Below are 17,325 nucleotides of genomic sequence, written 5' to 3'. Positions count from 1 at the left end.
TGTAAAAAGGAGAGGACCAATACTCTTCCACAACGATAACATCTGAGAACTTCAATAACTTCAAGTCATCACTGTAAAAGCTACTGAATCCGAATATTTAGCATTTTACACACTGCCTGTTTTTGCTCAGTGTTTATTAAATAAATATTATTGTGTTATGTGTTGCTCACCTGACTTTCTAAGGCCTTCTTAGGATCAGATTATTTTGTTTTTGTCCAAATAGTTTAAACCCTACGATTAAAATGATTGTAATCACAACAGTGAGGCTAAATGGTGTTTACCTGTCCTGCAACCACTGAAAATTTGGAGTGTTATGGAAAGAAAAGCAAAAATGAGGCCTAAAAGTGTTTAAAAGCACAAATGAGAAGATACCATTACCTAACTGGTTTTTCCACTCTGGTAAGATGATGCAACTCTGTGGAACAACATGACTTTTAAGTATAATGATTCGAGGTAGTACTGTCCAATGAACACTTTTCTTCTCTTCAACATCTCACTTGTCTATGTAATATTTTTAATCGAATGCCATCTCCAAATAATTCAGAAGTCATGACTTTCTTTGGTTTATATTTTACACAGCACCCAAAATGTTGGGAAACAGATTTTTATGTTTACATTTTACTCATATCAAATGTAATATTTAAAGTTGTTTTCCTACAGAATACTTTAGTCTACACAACATGATACCCTTTAAAAATAAAAACCTTTGCCAAGTTAAATCTTTAACTTTGCGAGATTCACATCAGCAAACGGGTTAAACTCTCCTCTCAAAATGAATTTTGCTTGAATGTGTGCAGGGATGAAAATAGAAGTAGATAGCTAATGTGTCACAGAAAGAGACCTGAGCAAACAGTAAAGTTGCTAAACAAAAGAAACATGGCAACCAAAGCAGAAACAATTCATCCATCCATTATCTACTGCTTATCTGGGTCGGGTTTTGGGGGTAGCAGCTTAAAAAAAAGCAGAATTTCCTTTCCATGGATACTTCTTCCTTTTTATCTGAGTAGATCCCCGAGGCGTTCCCAGGCCACCTGAAGGTCCAGGTCCCTGCAGTGTGTCCACATAGAACGAGCCCAGAACACCTGACTAAGGAGGCATCCTAACCAGATGAAAGAGTCACCTCATCTGGCACCTTTGATGTGGAGGAGCAGCCGCTTTACTCCCAAGTCCCTCCTGGATGGCAGAGCTTTTCATTGTATCTAAAGGAGACACCTGGTGAAGGAAACTCATTTTGGCTGCTTGTATTGGAATCTTGTTTTTTTGGTCACTTCCCACAGCTCGTCAGCATAGGTGAGGTTAGGAACATAGGTCAGATGGTAAATCAGGAGCTTCATCCCCTTCACCATGACAGACCCATCACTGCAGCCGATGCACCAACATCCTGCTCCATTTTTCCCCAAGACCCCAAAACACCCGAACTCCTCCTTGGGAGAGGATCTCAATCCTGACCCAAAGAGGACATGCCACCCTTCTCAAAGCAGGACAAATGAAAACAAAACAAAAAAAGCTTAAGAAATAAGGAGCATATTTGAAGCATTTTAAGTGTATTCATAATTCATATACATATTGACAGGTTTCTAATACAGCATGGTTTTGATAGTGACTGTCTTCTTTTAAGTTTGACTTTTTTGTTCTTTTTTTTTTTACAAGAATAACAATAAAAAATGATAAAGACAACACTATGTAGGACTCACTTTTAAATCGGATGGCAATGCTTCTTTTGAATGTACTTTGCATCTCCCGATTAGATCGCTGCTGTGCCACTGAAGAATGAAACCATTCAGAAGTACTTGGTTAAGCTCGCTTCACATCGGCCGGGGCAGGCGGCCAGTTGCAGGCGTTCATATGACACCATCTCCCAAGATTAAGTCAAAAAATGTTCATCACTGTCTTAGGGACTGATGTGTTAGTCATGTGTAAGTTTGCATGAGGAACGTGGTTGCAAACTGATGAAGGCTCCTCGTGGTCCAGTCCATCTCCTCTGTCAACATGGTTAAAAGATGGCAAACACGCATAAGTCCATAGTGTTATCTTCTCCTCCTACAAGTCTCTTGCTTTTTCTTTGCACATTACGAACATTTTTGTACTTGAAAAATAAGACTGTCCATCTAATTTTTCCATGAATACTATCTGTACCATAAAAACCCCAGCGATGAAAAATAAGAACACTTTTCAAAAAGGACCAAAATGGAATCAAAGACCCAGATATCGGCTTTTTTTTTTCTTCCCCTCACACAAGCACACACACACGCACACATACACTCATTTCTCACTCATACAAGACTTTTTTGAAAGGCAACAGATGTCCATTCTCCAAGGCAATAATGTCTTTGCGGCAAACTCGACCCTGACATTCCAGACATCACCACTCTGGCTCATCCCTCTCCAGGATTGGGAAAAATAAACCTCAAAACTCATGTGCTGACTGAATAAAAAATGTGTGATACATCCATTTCATTTTCATGAGTAAATACTGATGAGGATACAAAATAATAATGACTAAAATAATAAATGGTCATCCTAATATCATAAGACAAAATACTACTAGTGAGCGGATATAAAATTCTCTCATTTTTTGGGGGGGTTTGATCCCCAATTTGCTCCGTTACACCTCCTCAAAGCAAATAAAAAATAAAAGGTAGATGATGATAAACAAGAGTTGAACACTTTAAGGGTGTCTGGAAAATCAAAGTAAGCCTAGAGAGGAAGTTTGTTTCTTTTGTTCTTTACAGCAAAGTTCCTTTAATTCTTCCATCAGCCTCCTCGTCTTATTTCGTCCCGCTTTGATAGTTTTTTTTTTCTTCTTAAAGTCTCGTTTTTGCAACTCCGTTCCTGTGTTGCATGTCCATGTTTTTTTTTTTTTTTAATTTTCTGCTTTAAAGAGCAATGATTATATAAAAAAATGTCTCTCCTCCGTTGTTTTAAATGTAGATAATGCTGTTTTCTGTTGAAAAATTGTACATTCCCTTTAAGTTGTTCTCTACAAAATGCCAGTCGTGTCTTCACATTAGTCAGCCTCCTCTTGTCCAAGTTAACCTAGGAGAGGATACACAACAAAAAGATGATCATATAAAATAAAGATTTCATGTAAAGAAACATTTCACCAATAGGCTCACTTTAAGTTGGATTACTTGCAAAGATTACAGCCGTTTCCAAAACCTTCTTAAACATAGTTGACATATTACGCAGGGCGCAGCAAGCGGTACTCTGTGCTATGCTAGCAGTTAGCATGCAACTTTTTTTTTTGCCTGTTTCTGATTTAGAAAGCAAAAATAAACTAGAAGCACTAAGAGAGCGTAGACCTCCGCCAAGGTAATTTGTTTCTTGGCAATGACTGTGGGCATTATTTTTGAGTTAGAACCTCTTACGGCAGGCATGTCAAACTGGTCCAGCAAAGGGCCGTGTGGCTGCAGGTTTTTGTTCCAACCAGCCAAGAGCACACAGTTTGACCAATCAGCTGTCTGAAGACTGAGATCAGTTGATTGAATTAGTCAAATCTGGTGTGCTGCTGCTTGGTTGGAACAAAAACCTGCAGCCACACGGCCCTTTGCTGGACCAGTTTGACATGCCTGTCTTACGGCAAAATTATCCCCATCTTTCTATAGTGGAAAATACTTGAAAAAAATCCCTGGATCCAGGCGGTGATCTGGACCAAACCCAAAATCTAATCACTTGTTCCTTATTCCATTTCTGACATTTCCTGAAAATTTTAAGGAAATCGGCCCGTAACATTTTGAGTTATTCTGCTAACCGACAGACAAACCAGCGGTGTACAATAACTGATAAAGGGGGGATACCTAGCTGAATTTTTTGAAGATGACTAGCAGGGACATAAAATAAAATAAAATAAAACAGCCAGGTGTGTTGTATACCATTATTATGGAATGCAAAGGTAAATAAATTAATAAATACACAAAAATAAATATGAAATGATGAATAAAAAATAAATTATTAAAAACTAAGACGTTGTCAGATGTTTTGTCTTCATTATACAACACAAAGTAAAAAAGGCATGAATAATAAATATGAAAATAAGAAATAAAATAAACTAAGAGGTTGGCAGCGGTGTGCTATCATTATGCAATAATAAAGGTAAATAAATAGATGAATAAATAAAAAGTAAAAATGCACAAAAAATAATTTCTAAAATAATAAATGGATAAAATGAATAAAAAACTAAGAAGGTACCAGATGTGTTGTGTTTCATCATTATGCAACACTAAGGTAAATAAATGGATGATGACTAATAAATAAATAAACATTTATGAAAGTAAATAAATATGAAAATGAAAAGTAAACAATTTATTTTTGTTTGGAGACTGTAGGGGAGCCATACATTACGGGATAAAGTATGCAACATAGACAATTTAGATAAACACTGGAGAACTTTTCCAAAATCATAACCCTATTGAGGTACTTCTCGCTGCTGCAGACTTTGCAGTCGTTCTCATACTACAAATTACTATTTGACCAAATCAGCCCATAACTACTAGTAAAGTCAATGGTTGTGAAAACAGACTACATTTTCTTTCAAACAAATCCTAATGAAGCAAAAGTAACACACAGCCATTATAAAGCCTTCACTTGAAATAACCATTCTATGTCCTACATAAACAGCAAAAATAAAAGATAATGTTTGTGTATCGGTTTCCATGGAGACAGGCTGGTCTGAATGTGAGGGGGTGGTAGTGACGGGAAGTGACAGGAGCACAGTTGTGCAGGTGAGAAGAGCAGCAATATGAGGGTAATCATTTCCCTCAGGAGCCATTCAAAGACCACCCGCTTCTGATGGATGGGTATTAAATAGTTTAATAGAGAAATTAGTTGAGGAGAACACTGCACGTTATATAGATAAATATTTGTGGGGTGTGAATGATCCTGCTGAGTTGTGAAGTTACACTGAAGTTGGTGACAAAACAACATAATATAGATGCCAACACTCAATGAGACAGATACTGTTTTCCAGGCTGCATGAAACACATGGAAATCCAGAGGGTGTGAGGAACAACAAACATACACTTATACACTAACGCACTAATCCAGTGAATAAACCTACATTCAAATCAGATTACACATCCACATCAAAGCAAAGAGATAAGTTTAAACTTACAGCTCCCAGACTGCGGTGTCTCTTCCTCCCCTCGGTTTCTTTCAACCTCTTTCTGACTGCTCTGGGTACACTGACTTGGCTGGCCGGACGCTCTGGGTAAACTGAGTTAAAAGGAGACACGAGGAGTTGGAAAAAAGACAATAGAGTAGATTTAGTGAATCAGCTGTGGGGAATTGCAACACCAAAACGAAAAAGAGTGAAAGAGTGAGACTGTTATAAAGGAATTCCACAAATGAAAACCAACCTCTCTTTTTTTACCTTGTGCTTCGGACATCTCAGTGAGAAGTTATCTTCGTTTAGAGAACAATCTGACAAAATAATAAACAAAATCAATCCTTAAAGGAGTGTACCACATCATTTTTTAATAATCAGTATCTATGGGATGTATCAGGGTAAGTCTTTCACAGGAAAGCTGTATTTAATGCACCAGCTCACCTGCTTCAATAGCACATAGGTAGTGGTAGCGGAGTGTGCAGCCTTTACTATAGCAGCCCAGGGTTGAGCCCACCATCTCACAGTATGAACAACTCTGAAGAGGAAAAGACAAAATGTTTCAAAACAAAAGAAATGATGACAATCACTTTTGAAGCTGACAAAAAAAATCTAAGCAAGCTGTATTATTACATATTTCACAACACAGGAGTCACACTTATACAGCACATGCAATTTATCCCTAAAAAAGACAGGTCAAAAAGATGCAGACAACACTCACTGTCTCTCTGGCACCATCTAGTGCCTCCTGCAGGCCGTACAGTCTCCCATTGACTATGTAAACTCCACTGGTCCATACAATACATCCTTCATGCACCCACAGCTCCTCTGGGTCTATGGGCATCTGAGGCAGCTGTGCCAGTTGGGCCAATGGTCCCAGGGAGTCCAAGGTGGGTGGAGGGGGCTGAAAGGGTAGGGATGCCTTACTGTTGGATGGTACCATTCTGGGGGAATCTTCACTGGACTTGTGTCTCCTTTTAAAGCGAGGATGCGATGTCAGCTTTCTGTGCTGAGGTCGCTGCTGAGTTTCATCTGTCGGCTGCAGCGGATGTTTCTGCGCTGCATGCTGCTGGTCACTTTCGAGGTCTGGCTCTCTCTTAAGCTCAGGGATAGGTGGGATATCTGGATTCATGTCTCGGGTCAGAGGTGTCTTAACAGTGGAGGAGGATGGAGAGGATGAAGCTGTGTTAGTTTGCTTGGCAGCCACATACATCATCTCCTCTGTTGTAGCTGGGGAGGCAGTTCTGACTGTGGTGGTGAAGGATTCTGGGTTTGAATCTACATCCACAGCACAGATGTGCTCTGTTGAAGGCTTGGTGAACGGAGCATGGTGTGTTTGTGTGTCTTGGATGGCATTCAAAGTATTTGAGCTCATGTCCGAGTTTGGTCCGATTTTGTTTGTGCCTGTGGGGGCCTGACATTGTCTGATCTGGGGCTGGTTCTTGGGAAGCTTTGCGGCATATTCAGCTGGATAGTACGGCCCATACAGATCTCCGAGGTGCTTGTAATTTGCCCATTTCTGACACAGGCAACATAGCAGGCGGCCTGAGTGATTAGTCTCTGTAATCACGGAGCCTGAAACAACATAACCAGATGAGGGGAGTGCTTTGCCTGACTGAAGTGTACTTTCCACCTCGTCTGTCTCCCTTTTCTCTGCTTCTCTGTCTCTCCATGATAACTGGGAGGAAATAGCTGAAGTCAGGAAGGAATCAATCCCACTCCCGCCAGCTTTCCCTCCGACTGCACTACGCTCCCCTTTCATCTTATCCTCCTCAGCATTAACAATTGTACACACTGCCCCGATTTCTGGTACTTTTTTCTCCACATGTATATGAGGAACAAATAGGCCCTTTCTGTTCAGATCCATGAAAACTCTATTTGAGCCGAGACTCCCTTCTGCCCCTAAAAGCGCATGGTCATCTTTGGCCATTGACGGTGCTGACGCTACTGCCCCTCTCCTCCTCCTCCTCTGTCGGCCCCTTCCTTCTAGTGGCTCTTCTTCATCTTTCATACCTCTGCGTCTGCGTCGCACAGGTTTCAACTCCACCTCTAGCTGTGTGTCCTCACTTTCAACATCTGCTTTGACTGGCTGGGTTAAAATGAGTGGAGCTGGCGAGGGAGTGTTTTTATTTTCTGACAGAGGCGGCACCGGGGGCGTTGGTGTGCAGCTGGTAGTCTGTACTACTGGTGGGGTTGTGGCAGCTGCCGGAGTTGGGATATGTGGGGCCGGAGGAGCACTTAGAGTTGTGTTTTGTGTCTGGACTTGAGGCTGGGCCTGTGTTTGGACTTGGTTCTGGGCCCGTTTTTGCTTATTCACACTCCCAACAGGCCTGCCTTTTTTCTTGCCAGATGGGAAATAGCCTTTAGGCACGATATTCTCTAGTGGCTTTGAATCTTGTGGCGACAGACTGGATCGTCCAGAAGACATCTGATGTTGTCGGTTCAGCATGTGTCCTTGATGGGGTGGGGGTGTCCCGTAGTAGTCGCTGCCAGGGTAGTCTTCAAATCCCATGCCAGATTCTTGCAGTTTCTGTCTGAGAAGGTTAGCAGCAGACTGTTCTCCTCTGCGTGTCTCAAGTTGCTGGTAAGTATTTGTGAAGTGCTGAATGTCTGACAGGGCAGATGAAGACGGAGGCGGGGAACCTTGGACTGGGCGAGGAAGAGGTGGGGGAGGAGGTAAAGGACCAAGCAAAGCAAAATCTTCCTTGTCACCAGATGCTGACGCAACAGCGGATCCTAACCCAAAGTCAAAATCCTGTTTGATGGTTTGCGATGTCTGATGGGGGTCGCACGGGTAGGAAGGCGGAGGTAAAGGCCCAGTTTCATCAACTCCTCTGTAGGGAATCATGTTGTTTAATGAGTGACTTTCATCCATGTAACTATCATCTCCTCCTGAAATCCTGGGGAAATGTGCCAAGTCTTGGTCCTGTGACTCATTAAATGTTGGTATTTCTGAGTGTGAGAAGCCAGGGTAATGATTGGACTCATCATCAGCATGGCCTACTGGCTTTTTAATATTTGGGGTGATTTTCTGTACTATTGCCTCCAGTTTCAAACCTCGTCCTTTTCTGGCAGGCAAAACCTTGCTGTTACCACTTGATGGAGACAGAGTTTGTGAAAATGCGTTCTCCCCTGACAGAGGGGAAGAAAGCCTGGGACATGGCAAATCAGAATTGGATGCGTCATCTTCATTGTGATGGCTGGACTCGGCCTGAGCCCCGGGGGAGTGATGAGAGTTTGTGGCTGCTCGCTGCTGAGACGCATCTTGCAGTTGTCGTTTGGCGGGAATGGGAGAGATAAAAGAGCGGACTCTCCTTCTTAACATCAGTGGATTTGTGTCTCCAGAAACTCCGGCTTTAGTCTGACGCTGCACTTGTGGCTGAGTGGGGGCCACATCTGTAGGAGGCTTAGTGGAGCTGGCTGGAGGAGGTGGGCAGGGATGTTTGGCCTCCTCAGTGGCTCCTCTGCAGATTTCTGGCTCAGCAGAGTTTTGACTTTGTGACATTTGAGGAGGAGCAGGGCCAAGTGAAACTACAGAAACAGGAGAAGAAAGAGGGGGAGGTGGAGGAAGTGGAGCAGGTGGTTGTGGTCTATAGTATGGTTCTCCATCTATAATTCGAGCCCCCTCTCTTCCAGAGTGCGCCGACTCCCACATTTTTATATCATAGTAAGCACTTTGATGATGAAGTGAAGTTTTGCTTGCATGTTGCTCACTGGGCATGCCTGCTTGGGAGATAACTCGCTGCCTTTGCTCTGATTGGCTAACCTTATGTCTGCCAGGGGAAGAGCTTGGTTGCATCACGATCTCCTTCGAGGGTCTGTTCATTACTTTCACCCAGTCGCTCATGTCATGAGCGTGATGCGGGGGCCCGTGAGGGTGCGGATACATTTGAAGCTTATTTGTAGTTTGAGACTGAGGGGGTAAATGGTGGTATGGATGGTGAGAGGGAAAATGCGGAGTACTACGTGACATCATGTTGCCTTCTCTTGTATCTCCATATCGAAATGCAGGAAATGAGCTGCCACTGCCAGCTGACAGATCAACACCATGGAGATATGATTGATGCCTTGACGGTGAAGACAGAGGATTAGAGCTCATTGGATGAGAGCTCATGAGGGTAATATCGAGATTACCTCGCCTATATGGGTCAGCACTCATTCCGGCTGATGAATTAACAGATTTGGGATGATACACCATGTCTGCTTTGTTAACCCCACTGCTGCCATGATGCTCAGTCTGTAAACCAACAGCATTTGTCCCAGACTCTTTTGAAGCCATTTCCATTTTCACTCGTTTCTCCCCAGTATCCTTTTTACTTAGATCACTGGCTGTCGCTGGAGAGGAGAACGACTGCTGAATCACAGAGGCACCACTCTGACTTTTCTCCCACTCCCTCTCTCGGTCTCCCTCCCTGTCCCTCTCTGGCGTACTGCGCTGGTTTGGCGACACATCACAGATGACGGAGCGCCGCTCTGATGGGGCTAATATGGAGCCTGATGATTTCTGAGACTCTGTTTGACCAACAGTGCTAGTTAACGGTTCTGGCTCTTGCAAAAGGAGCTCCTGCACAGCAGAGGAGGAATTAGAGAATGCTTTCTTCTGTGGCAGAGAATAGTCCACTAGGTTTATATGTTTTGGTGGGGGCTGCTGAGCCTCTGTAGCCTGTGGTAAAATGCTCTGAGAAACACCCACCTCGGTTTTTTCTGTATTTTGAAGATTCTTAGGATTGGATACCTCTGACTTCACAGCAGGCTGGGTCTCTGTTGGAAAATCAGGTTCACTTCCTCGTCTCAGATTTGAGGTTTTTCCAGAGGTTCCCGTTTGGGCAGAATGAGCCGAACCCTCAGGTACTCCACTTTGCATCCTTACTCCATCACTCGGAGCAAATGGGTGTTTAGCTGGAAACTGCTGTTGAACTTGATGATGTGCAGAAAATGCCTGTTCTGGTCTACTATATCGCCTATCTAAGTTGTAACCTTGAAGAACCTCTTGCAGAAGACTTGGGAATTGCTGTAATTGTGAACTTTCCTCCTGACCTTTGGACCCCTCTCCTTGGCCTCTCTTCACCAAAGTCTCAGCTACAGAACCAGCATCTTTTGGTTGCACAGGGCCATATCCAGTTTGTGACTGTTGGTAGCCTAAATATCTGGAACTAGACTCCATTGCGCCCAACAGGCCAGCTCTTACTCTGTTCTTCATGGACAAATCTGAGCCATATGTTGATTCTGGATAGCTGTATTTGTGTGCAGCAGACTGGGGAGGATTTTGAGATCGGCCACAGTTTGATTTCTGGTGCTGAGAGGAATACAGACTCAGATCTACACCTTCTTCGCCATTGTGACTACTTGATTCCCTTAAATAGGAGTGTGACTGTTTCTCTTCCACACAGTTGTCTTGGGGATGCTTACTTTTTTCAATGTGACTTCCCTCAGAACGAGCTGAAACAATCACACCAACACTGCTTGCATTCTGTTGCTCCTCTGATCCACGTTTGTCTTCCCTCTTATTACTGTGCAATTTAGATGTAGAGTGCAACCTATTTTCTTTGTCCTGACCATTTTGTGTACTGTTTTCTTCATCTTTTTGTATTTGGCTACTGACCTTCTGTGTTTTCTCAATAGCAGCTTCACTTTCATGTTTAATTTCTGCCATCTTCCTCTCCCCACCTCGGTGGTCATATGTCAAACCAGATTCTGGGATGCAGTTTGGTTGAGTAAGAACATTGGTGGAGTTGGAGAATGGAGATGAGGAAACTGGAGGTGCTGAATGTAAAACTGGACAAGTCTCTGATGATACAAAAGATGGAGATGATGAAGGAATGTGAGATTCGTTTACTTTTGTTTCTGTGGTAGCTTCGACTTTTGATGGAGAATCAGAGGTGACCGTTTTAACATTTGATGCTTTTCCAGGATGTTTTAGGGTTTGATTACAGCCAGTTGCTTCAGACTCGCTGCTTGCACCACTCATTTGCCTCAGTCTCCCATGTTCCGCTTCAGAAAACTGCTCTTCTCGATCAATTTTGGTCCCTGATGGGCCCCTGACTGGAATCAAGGAGGACTCTTCATCAGCACCAGCATCTAAACCGGCACCATCACCAACCCCAGCTGCACCTCCATCTTTGACTGTGCTAGCACTTGAGGCTGCACTTGCATTTCGACTCCTTGGCTGCGACGGTGGCATGCCATGTGTTGGCTGCGGAATCTGCCCGCCATCTTTCTTCTTATGGGAGAGCACTGTGTCAGTGAGGAGCATGTGCTGAATTGTGTTTGGTAGATTAGCTACTTGTGAGCTCAAGGCATTAAGACTATTCAGACCGGCATCCTGCATTTTGTCAAGTGAAGAAGTTGAAAAAACAGACAAGCCTTCCTCTTGGGATCCAATCCCAGTGCTTTGACCCATTTTGTTACGGCCCGTTGGAGGAAGGCTGCACCCGCCAACTGCACTAATGCTGTGACCTTTATGACTGCCACTGCTACCACAACTACTGATGCTGCTATTTGAGTTGGGTGTAGGACTTAACTGAGGCATAGTCTGCAGTAATCTACCATGACCATGGCTGCTACGGGGGTTCGGCGTAGGAGGATGTGAAGGACCATGACCTGAGGGGTTTCCGTGTGCCTCTGAGACACCCATCAAAGGAGAAGGAGAAGAGCTACAACTGGGGGAATGCACTGCAGAGGCAGCTGGGGAGGGGTTGGATATTGGGCTAAAATTTTGGTTCATTTGACTTTGCTGTGTATTGGGATGCATTGGGGATTTGGCTATTTCTTGAGATGCTGGTTGAGATATACTGGGAGTGGAGGTTTGATGATGTTTAAGATAAACAGAACCTGGAGATGGACCCGGGTGCTGCATCTTTAGAGACGTTTCGTAACCTACCCCTAAACTGTGCTGCGAGTTGCGGTGTTGTAGTGCGGCTTGCTTGTGAAGTGAATGTAACTGTGGGGAGTAGCCGTGATAATTTGCAGCATGGTAACTCTGTTGAACATTCTCCATTGGCCCCACATTGTTAGAAACAACTGAACTAGGAGCTGAATTTGAATTAGAGTTGACACTGGGAGAGCTGTTGACTTTGGGATCAAACCCAGCATTAGCAGCTCCATCGAGATATCTTTGCAGAGGGGGGCTATACATTCCTGATGACCCCGTGGATGCTCCACTCTGTGGAGAGTAATGTGGGTACTGTGGGGTCATTCTATGCGCAGAGTTTGGATAGCTCCGATGCTGCTGTCCGTGGTGGACAGTCGGGAAGTTCTGCCCATGCTGGCGGTGTTGCATCTGAGAACCTGGTACTGCCTGCATTGCAGGGGTCTGATTTAAATTGTACTGATGAGAAGGAGAAAAGGCTCCAGCACCCCCACTTGAACCAGCAACAGAGCCATAATCTACTGAATATGGCGACATGAGACCAGATGATGGTGCAGAGCTAGATCCAGGATGCCGGTACTGGTGAGGTATCTGTCCATCAATACTAGGGTACCCAAAGCCACCCCCGTAACCCATACCTCCCCTTCTCTGCCTGTCCTTCCCAGCCATTGAAAAATAATAATCCATAGCATCCTTCCTGTAGGGGTTGTTACTGTTGCCACTGTGAATGTTACCCTGTGTTGGTGGTGGCTCCACAGCCGCCCTGCTCCTTGCACTGTAAGCGAGTATGTGGCTGGCCTGACTCGGGTGGTGATGGCCTCTGTGTAGGCTCTGCTGTTGCATCCCTGCATATTCATCTGTCAACCGTGGGGAAATCTGGGGCTCTACTGGCTGAGGGGGATATGAAGGTCCACCCATACCCCTCCCACTGAACCCAGGAGGTATAGAAGGGGGAGCTGGACTGTTAGAAAAATTCTGCATTGTTTTTTTCAATTTGATAAAAAAAAAAAAAAAAAGAAGAAGAAAAAAAGGAAATATCTGTAAGTGTCTATACCAGGGAATGATTCAGATCAAAAACTGGAGTAACCACAAAGAGAGTCCACAGCCTGGCAGTAAAGCAAGGAAATCCTTCTGAAATCCACTAAAAAAACTGAAGCAAAGCAATATATGGATATTATCATTGACGTTATAATCACTGTCTGCAGCGTAACTTGTGGATAAGGAGGTCAAACTGGTGAAAATCTCACAAATCCTACATATTCAATGTGACCGGGGGTGGTTTCTACTTCAAAAAGCTTCTTTTTGCAGCGGGGTCTTCAAAAGCTATTCTTAAAAGAGATATGAAGAAAAGTTCTGTTTCAGAAAAATGTGAGCAATCGTTCCCATGAAGCTGAAGCAGTTTGGCACTGAGAAGACGATGACATCATGGATGACCGCCACATCCTCATGCAGGATTCTCAAACTTAAATGTCTTTACATGGATACTCTCCTACAACAACAGCTCACGCTAGCAGAGCTATTCTAGGAATAAATCGAGCTGTGATCCATTTGCAGGAAAGAAAAAACAAAAAAACAACAATAACAAAGGAGCAATTCTTCAAAAACACCATTGAGACGGTTTGGTGCTTAAAAGAAATCCTTCAGTTCGTCAACATATGCAAGTTTCCCAGGACCTGACTCACACCTGCGTGAGACAAAAACCCCAATGAGGGAATCAAGAAGTTTAAATGTAGATCCTCACTCAACACTCCCAGATGCAAACACTCCATGGATCCTCTCATCAACTCTTGGATGCAGAGGGATGCTCTTTTTTTAGCTGCACACATTCATTTGGCCTGTAGAAGTATTTGGTCCCCCACTTAGCACTGTTCCTCTTTGCCTCTTCAGCATTTAGCCATCTTACCTTTGCTGCTTTCTATTAAACATCATTTCATTCTAAACAGTCCCGTGGCAACAATCTTCCCCAAAAAAAGAAAAAAAAAGAAAAAAGAAAAGAAAAAAAAGAAAAGAAAAAAGGGTAATCCATTTATTCCACTTCAGGTTCTTTCAATCCGAGCTCCAGGTTTCTGTTTCTGTTGAATATATCCATGCATACAAGTTCATTTTTCATGAGATGATGATCCGAAATCTTCACAACTCTGAAAAAACAAAAGATAAATCAAAAGAGTTAGCAATGGCAAAATTCATTGAACATATGCTGTGGTAAAGCTGATGTAGTTAATGTGGTCTGATCACATGATAATAGTGGTCTACGTTTAATTTTTCATCAGATTATCTTATCAAATCAAACTGCAACATTTCACTAGTAGACATGACAAACTACTCACAAAAAGTTAAAGATATTCAGCTTTTTTTTTTATATCAGAATGAACCCAGAATGCACTGTAACCTTTACAGGTTAACTTTAATTTGTCTTTCTCTACACATTAAAATGCACATCTTCCAACTTTTTAACATTTAATGCATTTTTGCTCAACATGCTGTTCTCTAACAAGGTGATTAATCACAAAGAAACCAAAGAAGTGTCTGAACCACTGATATAACCACTTAATGTTCCGGTTTAATGACAACTTCTTGTATTTAAAAAGCCCACTTTATCATACTGCTCACATTTAGACATCATCAGACCAAGACAACACTTTTTGTTAGCTTCTGTTTCAATAAATTGTTCAAGATGAAAGAATTACCACTGTGTGATTCTATCTAAATGCCCTACATTCATGATATAACATCAGTGTAGCATGAACTTTTTACATTTTCCATAAATTTCACCCAAAAGTTGAACATCCTAAACTTTTTGTGAGAAGTGTAATGCCCAATGCAGCTACAAAAAAAGCTATTTACATTGATACTTAGCATTTCTTTACTCCTTGAACTTTAGATTTCTTAATTGCAGAATCCAAACATATTGAACAAAATAGCATGCTAACGCAATATAAATATTTCAAATTACATTAGTAATTCTAGAGGGGAGTATTTATGAAAATAAAAACATCACTCTGCATTCAACTTCTTGCTGTATTAAAGGCTGCCTCTTTCCTTTCTCCTTGCCTGGACTGATATGAGCATTACTTTGAACCAATTCCCCTGTTTTAGTATGCACTGTGAATGCAGCCTTTACATCGGTTTAACAATATTTGCTTCAGCTGTCTCCGGTTTATAACAAGCAGCATTGTTGCAGAGAAACGTGGGGAATGCTGTTAAGGCAACAAAGTATAACAGAGAAGGTCACAAACACTCCCTCATTTGTAAACAATCAATCCTGTGAAGTCAAGACAAAAAAAGTCCATAACAATGTGACTACAAAAACATTAACTTCACTGTTTCCCCCTAATTTAATAGAATTTAGTCTTTATAGTAAATAGCTAAAGGGATGACACATCATTTATGAGGTCAGTACCTGTAATTACCACTTGTGACACAAGTGTTTATTGTCTATTTCAAGTGCATTGTAAAATAGTTAATAACCCTAAATAACTGCGGGTGGCTTCTCTTTCAGAGACCCTAAACAGCTAATAATCACACAGGGGGATATGGTTCGGTTGTTAAAACAGGACGGGTCCACAAAACAAGCTGATCACCCTCTAATCAATCAAACTGAGTCACACACAGCATCGTCAGTCAACTGTACACCAGGATGTTTGATATGAGGGTGCTGCTGTGTACAAGCGAGACACTGCTGATCTCCAATCATTTATTAGCCAGTTTCTAGATGACTTATTAATCACAGCATCTCACTGTGCGCGAGCAAACAGCAGCATTCACTGCACCCAAACAGTGCAGCAATAATAAAAGCTGGCTCAGTGCAGTCTGTCAGCAAGTCAATCAAATGCATTGCTGCCTAATTGATGAAAGCGTAAGCATATGTTTTGCTGAGAATAATCAAACATTACCTGTTATATACGTATGGTTTGTTGCCATCATCTTAACATGCTTTTTTGTCTCACGTTCATGGCTGCTACATTAGCTAATAGCAAGGTATACGCATTACAATTAGCTTTGTAGTGCTGCCTCTTTTAGCTTTGTGAGGTTAGCGTTAGCTAAAATACCAGATACTGCAAATTAAATATGCAAGCTAGCTGTATGAGCTGGGAGCTAGCTCAGCTAGAACTCCTCGTTAGCATCTTACCAAGTCTGGAAATTTCTTTTTGTCACATCATAACGTCCACATTAAATACAAACAGATAGTTATAGCAGGCTAAAGGCACAGGGAGCCAAGGAGCGTTTAGCCACTAAAGAGAGGTGATTAAGTGCAGATGTTACCCCCTCAGAAATTGGAAACTGGAAGCTCTGAGTAAATGGTTTAGCTAGCATAAATAACGTATTCTATCAGGAGACCTGGCGTGGATACTGCACTACAAAATTGCCGTCACGCAGCCCTGACATTTTCCATGTATAAACAGAGCTAACATTTGCCAGAGAGAAGCAAGTCAGTGAGAGACAGCTAGCTAACGTAATCTTAATGCATACCTGAAAACGTAGCAATACAAGGCCCCACGAAGAGTGAAAGGCTGTTTTGTGACAATCCCGCTGCTGTGGCAGGAAACCCCCGTCTAGAGTCCACTGCTCCGCCGCTATTCCCTCAGCCCTTTGAGTACAGACAACCCCGACCAGCGGCGGCGGAGTCGGGGGCCCCGTCACGACACTTAGATCCCGGGCCTTTCTTCCGATTTCCCCTTTTTCCTTTTGTCCTCACCTCCAAAAATGATGAGAGCGGAGCACAATCGGGGTGCCTCTGGGTCCCGTAACCAGCGAGGTCCATACACCCCCGCCCCCTCCCGTCTCGTTCCCTCGCCTCTCTCTCCCTCTTTCACACACCGCTGAGGTGATTCCACCTATCTCGAACTAAAATTAACCACATTGCCTTCTCTCAAGCCTCCATTAACGCACGAAGATTTGAGACGTCAGTTTCCGTCACTAAATTGCATTTCCATGCCTTCATCAGCAGCTCGAGCTATTCGTTTTCCTGTTAGACTACTGTTTTTTTTTTCTTGCAACAAGAAAGACCGCCTTGAAAATGCATACACACTCATATTCATGCACCCCCTCCCTCATCTCTCTCTTCATCACATCCCTTCACCACCCCTCCCTCTCTGAAGCTTTTGCAATTTCATTGATTTTATCCTGATTCTGCCATAAAAATCTTAGATTTTACTAATGATTCAAATGCAGCTTTTGCACAAGTATGCTGGTACTCCTTTGTTCTTATTTTATGTCAAGTGAGGGGGAATTAGCCTAATGAAGGCACCAGGCTACAAAAGCAATATGGAGAGGAAGCAGGACTGAAAGAAACGAATGGTTGTGTCTGTAATGAACCAGGGAACAGATAAGAGGCAATTTGTGGGGGAAATGTGTG

The 17,325-nt window shown here is 42.9% G+C and overlaps 1 protein-coding gene across 2 annotated transcripts; it reads right to left on the bottom strand.

Moving 5' to 3' along the window:
* Nucleotides 1–1,523: 1,523 nt before the first annotated feature.
* Nucleotides 1,524–16,950, bottom strand: tcf20 (transcription factor 20). Of its 2 annotated transcripts, none has more exons than XM_042004624.1 (6): nt 16,440–16,950; nt 5,823–14,107; nt 5,546–5,639; nt 5,355–5,418; nt 5,111–5,211; nt 1,524–3,036 (listed from the first exon to the last, which is right to left on the bottom strand). In XM_042004624.1, exons 2-6 carry the CDS (start codon nt 12,948–12,950, stop codon nt 3,032–3,034), a joined length of 7,392 nt encoding a protein of 2,463 aa, XP_041860558.1. In that variant the 5' UTR covers nt 12,951–14,107; nt 16,440–16,950; the 3' UTR covers nt 1,524–3,031. The 2 variants fall into 2 exon arrangements, with proteins under 2 accessions (XP_041860558.1, XP_041860565.1); XM_042004631.1 differs by having other exon boundaries at nt 5,369–5,418.
* Nucleotides 16,951–17,325: the final 375 nt, after the last annotated feature.

This window comes from Melanotaenia boesemani, chromosome 2 (assembly GCF_017639745.1).
Source record: "Melanotaenia boesemani isolate fMelBoe1 chromosome 2, fMelBoe1.pri, whole genome shotgun sequence".
Classification (NCBI taxonomy): domain Eukaryota; kingdom Metazoa; phylum Chordata; class Actinopteri; order Atheriniformes; family Melanotaeniidae; genus Melanotaenia; species Melanotaenia boesemani.
The sequence above is the reverse complement of the archived record's forward strand: the minus strand, read 5'-3'. Positions and strand labels throughout refer to the sequence as shown.

What these genes read in the sequence shown, in the direction of transcription:
- tcf20 (XM_042004624.1), bottom strand. Translation starts at nt 12,950, where the DNA reads ATGCAGAATTTTTCTAACAGTCCAGCTCCCCCTTCTATACCTCCTGGG. An exon ending in CCTATGTGCTATTGAAGCAG is followed by an intron (nt 5,419 to 5,545) that starts GTGAGCTGGTGC and finishes TTATTTTGTCAG; the next exon opens with ATTGTTCTCTAAACGAAGAT. An exon ending in CACAAGGTAAAAAAAGAGAG is followed by an intron (nt 5,212 to 5,354) that starts GTTGGTTTTCAT and finishes CTTTTAACTCAG; the next exon opens with TTTACCCAGAGCGTCCGGCC.